This window comes from Leptonotus elevatus, chromosome 16, assembly GCF_054856555.1.
Source record: "Leptonotus elevatus isolate MCC_2025b chromosome 16, RoL_Lele_1.0, whole genome shotgun sequence".
Classification (NCBI taxonomy): Eukaryota; Metazoa; Chordata; class Actinopteri; order Syngnathiformes; family Syngnathidae; genus Leptonotus; species Leptonotus elevatus.
The window spans coordinates 7,075,433-7,081,432 of NC_141254.1; the positions used below are offsets into that span (position 1 = coordinate 7,075,433).

A 6,000-nucleotide genomic window follows, 5' to 3' on the forward strand; every position below is an offset into this window, starting at 1 on the left:
ACACCAAAGTACTTGAAACAATGATTAGTCGAGTCCAAATCCGTATGTACAGTGTATAGTGAAACTTTGTTGAGTATTGTTGCAGTATTGCTGCTTCGTGTATGCAAAAAGGGCATTTGTTTGAAGGTTTATATTGACGTAAAATGCTATGGAAACGTGCTGATTTCCATTAGCCAATCTACGGAGTTTTACATTACATGTTAGCTTAAGCTAACTTTTGTTGAATTAATTCAGGGGTCTGCAACCTGCGGCTCTTTAGTCCCTCTCCTTTGACTCCCTATGGATCTCTAATATATATAGTAGAAATTACTAAATTATTTAACATTTTTATTGTTTTGATCAAATATTTTAATGAAATAAAGATTTAGATTAAAATATATATATATATATATTCAATGTCAGAATTCAAATGTGTAAGATGTCAGAAAAAGAGACGAAAGGTGGATGAAAAGGTTTTTAAAAATTCCTAAAAGTGTTCAAAGTGACCAGAAAATGTCCAACAAGATCCAAAAAGAGCACAAAAAAACTTCCATATAATATACAAAAAAAAATGCCAAAAGTCAGAAAAAGTATTTTAAAAAGACAGAAAAGATGTTCAAAAAGTAACCATAAAATGTCTAAAAACAAAACAAGTAATCCTCCAAATTACCATAAAATGTTCACAAAATTGCCAAAAATGTCAGAAATTTGATAGCAAAAAAGCAGCACAAAATGTCAAAAAGTAGCCATAAAATGTCCAAAAATGGAAGGGAGGCAAAAAATTACCATATGTCCATACTGTTTTGTTCATCACAACGTTCAAAGGTTTTGTGGCTCCAGACAGATTTTTTATAATTTATTTGGCCTAAAATGGCACTTTTGACAGTAAAGGTTGCTGGATTAAATGATAAATTCAGGATGTTTGATTCTCCTCTGTTTTATGTGTCAGTTTATAGTAAATAACTGGGAGTGAACAGTTGGAAGCAAGCACGCCTCGTTTTCATTTTCTCAAAGGGATGTCATAGGACGATAGTCTTTTCTTAAGTGAGAACAGGCAAATAAATAGAAAACATTCTCAGCATATTCTCAACATTGTCATCAAAATGTCAGTTCTGAAATGGATTCCAACACGTTTGAGCATCCGCTTCGTAGCAAGGTTTTTTTCCCCCTCCTTTGCCAGCTGCTTCTACGGTCACACCCACGGGCCCTCTAATTGCCGCTGATATGTGGATGCGCAGATGAGTCGAGACACTGATCCATTAAGTGACCAGGCCCGGCTTGATTGGCTCCGGATGAAGCACCCCCTCCCTCCCCCTTGAAATAGCCCCATTGGCTGTTGGCCAAGCGGCCATTTCCTGTGTCTGAGAGGAGCTCCAGCCACCGGGGCTCGAATGCATTTCCTGACTTGAGAATAAAAGTTTTATTAATGAGCGCCAGCGCATCAGTGGCCGGCCTCAGTCTTCTTGCCTTGCTCGTCAGGAAGGATGACGGGTGTGAAAATACAGACAAGGGCGATTGGCCTTTATTTTGAAATCCTTTCACCAGTTTCTGACTTCATTCAAGAAGAAGTGAGGAACACAGTCTATTACAGTCTATGATAGGGTTTTATTTTGGAAATTAAAAAGAGTTAATAAGAATAGGTTGCATGCAAGGGTTAGGGGGTAAGAGTAAGGTTCGGATGTTCTTGTTCCTGTGCCTGAATCCTCCTGGTGTCTTTCCTGACCTCCACCCTGGTTTTCACTACGGAAGGTTTGTGTTTTATGATTGTGGGGTCGTGTTCCAGTTAGGGATTAGGGTTAGGTTTAGGGAGGGTTAAGGTTAATGGGGTTAGAGTTAGGGAAAGGCATGGTTGAGATGCTGCTCTACTCCGGTTCCAGACCATCCTCAAACACACCTTTGATTGCATTCCGGAGGGTCAGGGGTTAAAATTAGGGTAGGTTAGTGTGGAGGTTCGACTTGGGTACCCTTCTGTTCCTGTTCCAGGGCTTCAACCCTCCTCGTGTCCTTCTTTAGCTACGCCCTTGATTTAGTTTCAGATGCCGCATGAACGTCCAGATGCTGCCTTGCATTCTTGGAGACCTTGGAGGGAGGTTGGACTGGTTGTGCAGAGTCCGCCAGACGTCTCACATAGCGGTGGTCAGACACAAAACTGTTTTGGGAAAAAGATCATTACAAAATTAGGGGTTCGATGTTGATAATGGTCCTTCTAGTTGAGACTACCTGGGCTGAGACCCTGCATCTGAAGTATTTCGCTTTTTGGGAAGACTACCTGCTTGTTCCTCCTCACCATCCTTAACTTTCTTCTTCGGTCTCGACTGGTTTTTGCGCCAGCCACGACTGGCCGGATTCTGTGGTGAGACTTTTGTCTTTTTACCAGGAGGATCTTTGCTATCACAGGCAGCCATTATCCCGCAGCAAAACCTAACACTGTGAAACGAATGAGCCCTTTCATTAGCCAGGAGAAACAGATAAACTGATTTTTATAATTATTTAAGGTTCTTACTGTCGGCTGATGGCAAAGTGAGGCCATAGGTGGCTCATGCTGACAAACTGATGCTCCAGCACCTGGCCGGGCGTCATACGCATGGACGCGTCCATGTGGAACATCCCCTTCAGCATGTCCACAAACATCAGCTTATCGGCCGCATACACGACCTGGTCTAAGGGGTGTTTGGTATAACACCATTGGAACTGCTGGAGCTAGACAACAAAACTTATGAGAACCTCTTGAAGAGTCACTTAAGATTCTTTAAGGTCGTACTTGTAGAAGGTGGTCAAGAGAGCTCAACTTCTCTGTCTTGGCCGTCCTGACTGCTATTCCGGTTTCTTGCTGATAAGTTTCCGATGTCTGTAGACAGATGTTATTGAGGTTAGATTTGACTTTGACTTGGTATTCATGAGACTTGACTTGTCTTAGGCCTGAAATATATTTTGCAAGTCTTGCCGGACACTCGACTTGACTTTGACTATCTTGAAAATTTGAAGGCTAAGTCTCGAGACCGACTTTTGGCTTGCACATATGGGACTTACTCACGCCTCTGGGGAGAAGCATAGGGATAGTTTGGAACGGTCGACTCTCTCTCACCATTTGTAAGAAAGCAACACTCCTGAACAGAACTCTAAATCAGTTCAGTTCCACCAGTAGCACATGATAGGGTGTATGTACCTTTAGACTCCACATACTGGTTTCACTTTCCTGGTGGAAAAAGTATTCAGTCTTTTTGCCAGAGACCAGAAGGCTGTCTGGGAAGGCTCCTTGAGTCTCTGTGATGCACCTTATCTGAAGATACAACACAACAAAGTCGCCATGGAAACCTTTTCATTTTAAAGGCAAACATGATGTTATTAAGTCTAAAGGTAAAATAGCACAAAAAGTTCCCATAACCCCTAAAACTACACTTTATGTCACCCCTCCAACTGTAATCCTAGCAATTTGCTCGGCCCTTTCCCAAGCCTTCAAAGATATTTGAGCATTTTACCATACTGGATATTTACCATTTCGTAGTCATTCTTGCCAGGGAAAATCAGCGTGCCCGTGTACAAAAAAGCAGTCACACAGCCCATGGACCAAATGTCAATTGCCTCATTGTACGGCGCCCCCACCAAAATCTCCGGAGACCTGAGAGAGGGTCAGCAATGTCAAGTTGGCTCCCACGGACACCAATGGAAAAATCTCACAAACACCGATAGGGGCGACTCTGAATGTATGAGCCCGGTCTGGCATCTGCAACGTCGTGTGTCAGGCCAAAGTCGATGACTTTGACGCGGTAGGGCTGCTGCCGGTGGTTGATGAACATGATGTTCTCCAACTTGAGGTCGGCGTGGATCATCCGCCCACACTTAAGGTGCTCCAGAGCCCTGGCGAGCTAACAGAAAATATGTTCAAAGACAACCCATTTTCGAAAATTTACTTTTATTTTGTCTTGCTTTTTTTCTGGCAGTCAGTATACAAACAGCCACATGCTCAGAAGTGTATGTCATAGTACAGGACCTCACCCTCAAAACAAGATATTTAACTCATTCACTGCCATTGACGGCTATAGACGTAAAAAATTCATTTGAACTATTTCTATTAGTTTAACATTTTTTCCACTTTTGTTAACAAGACTATGAAAACCTAAAAAAAAAATATTGTACATTTAGAACAGATATAAAATTTGTGATTAATCGTGAGTTAACTAGTGAAGTCATGCGATTAATTACGAAAAAATTTAATCGCCTGATGCCCCTAATTTTTTAATAATCTTTTGTTCTTTTTTTAAAAGTTTTTTTAAATTGTCTTTTCTTTTCTTTTAATTTAAAAAAAGAAAAGAAAAGATTATTAAGAATTAGGGGTGTCAGGCAATTTTTTTAAAATCATAATTAATTGCATGACTTCACTAGTTAACTCACGATTGATCACAAATTTTATATCCGTTCTAAATGTACAATAAAAAAAAATTCTCGGTTTTGATACTCTAGTTAACAAAAGTGGGAAAAAAAATGTTAACTAATAGAAATAGTTCAAATTAACTTTTGACGTTTATAGCCGCCAATGGCAGTGAATGAGTTAAGAAATAAAAGAAAAAAGGGGTGTAACATTCCACACTCTAGGCTCTTGCTTTCAGGAAGAAGCCACTCGCCTAGTCGCAACGCCCTAGCTCCACCCCGAGTTGCCGGTAACAGGGTAGAGTAGCTCACTTGAGACAAGGTCGCTGCCTCAAAACGGGCTAGTTTCAGCAAGAAAGGAAAAAGTTGTATGCTTTAGTTGATCCTTGGGGTAATTACTGACCAAAATGTGTCACATGCATATAGTAGTAAGACACCTGTGAATTGTTTTACATTGGGGAAAAAAAGAAAGCACACTCTATGTCGACTTGAAATCCATGCGATTGTAGCATCACTGACTGAACTCGACGTACCTGGTGGACGATGGGTCGGATCTCCTTGACTTGAAGAGGCTTGAAATGTCGCTCCTTCATGAAGTCGAATAGACTTTTATCCAGGTATTCAAATTCCAAGCAAATGTAGCCCATGTAGCTGAAAGTGCTCATCCATTGGACCAGGTGACTCGTGTAGTTTTCCAGCATTTGGATTTTCTGTAGTGCCTCAATCTGTACACATTAGAGTCATGGTTCTCAAAGTCCATTCTTCGTTGAAGTACAATATTTTCATGATGATCGCCAAGTAATTTATTGGATTTTTATGTGTTGTGTTCTAACCTCAAACCTGGCCTGCACAGCAAAGTTTCCCTGGTCCCTGATCATCTTCACCGCCACTGTCTTGTTGGTGTCCGTCTTGCGACATTTGGCCACCTTGCCAAAGGTACCCTCGCCCATAACGGAGAGCACCTTGTAGCCGGCAAATGGCGATTGAAACCTGGCTCCTGGGCACAGGCAGTAGGCGGTTTCGCTGGGGAAGTTGTCCATCTTTGTCCGTAGCACTTTCTCTCTTCACGTGGAAAGCATTTTGATGAGATCGTTTGTACAAACATTCTAAGAAATGAAGCTGAAACGGCCTGGTTGGACAAACACAGATGATCAAAGGTACACAACACAAAAAGTGGTCATTTTCTAATAAAGTGTGACATCACTGATGTTTGTACCATGCCTTTTGACATCACAGTGCCTTGCCTTTGTGTGTTTATTTGTATACTGACATCACTTTGAGAGATTGTAATAAATAAAATTAAATTAAGTATTAAAAAAAAATCTTTGGGAAAAATCTGGTAAAACTAAAATAAACCAAAAATAATGCTGTAGCTCGACTCTCACCACAAATCAGGTGGTATAGTTTCCAGCCCACTGTGACTATAATGAGGATAAGAGAATAGATGGATGGATGTTAAATTTAAAGACAGTTACACATTAAAATCATATACAGTCTACATAGTCAATATTATCTTTGAAGAGATTTTCTTTGAATTTGATTAAATATAACAAATGCACATCCGTAACCCACATTGGTTGATAAGATCTTAAATAAAATGCTACATTATTTCGTAACAGGTGAAACCAAAACATTAAAATGATGTTACTGTGC

The 6,000-nt window shown here is 40.6% G+C and overlaps 1 protein-coding gene across 3 annotated transcripts; it reads right to left on the reverse strand.

Annotated features, from left to right (window-relative positions):
* Nucleotides 1–441: 441 nt before the first annotated feature.
* On the reverse strand, nt 442–5,525 carry LOC147160520 (homeodomain-interacting protein kinase 2-like). Of its 3 annotated transcripts, none has more exons than XM_086098800.1 (9): nt 5,181–5,525; nt 4,881–5,072; nt 3,664–3,845; nt 3,475–3,598; nt 3,146–3,259; nt 2,741–2,827; nt 2,483–2,679; nt 2,267–2,406; nt 442–2,128 (listed from the first exon to the last, which is right to left on the reverse strand). In XM_086098800.1, exons 1-9 carry the CDS (start codon nt 5,385–5,387, stop codon nt 2,103–2,105), a joined length of 1,269 nt encoding a protein of 422 aa, XP_085954926.1. In that variant the 5' UTR covers nt 5,388–5,525; the 3' UTR covers nt 442–2,102. The 3 variants fall into 3 exon arrangements, with proteins under 3 accessions (XP_085954926.1, XP_085954925.1, XP_085954923.1); XM_086098799.1 differs by having other exon boundaries at nt 2,249–2,406; XM_086098797.1 differs by having other exon boundaries at nt 2,200–2,406.
* Nucleotides 5,526–6,000: the final 475 nt, after the last annotated feature.

Bases quoted from the DNA above. Each gene is read 5' to 3' on its own strand.
- LOC147160520 (XM_086098797.1), bottom strand. From the start codon at position 5,387: ATGGACAACTTCCCCAGCGAAACCGCCTACTGCCTGTGCCCAGGAGCC. The intron at 2,828-3,145 runs GTACATACACCC...ATCTGTCTACAG, and splicing joins CCAGTATGTGGAGTCTAAAG to ACATCGGAAACTTATCAGCA. The intron at 2,129-2,199 runs GTAGTCTCAACT...TTCCCAAAACAG, and splicing joins GATGCAGGGTCTCAGCCCAG to TTTTGTGTCTGACCACCGCT.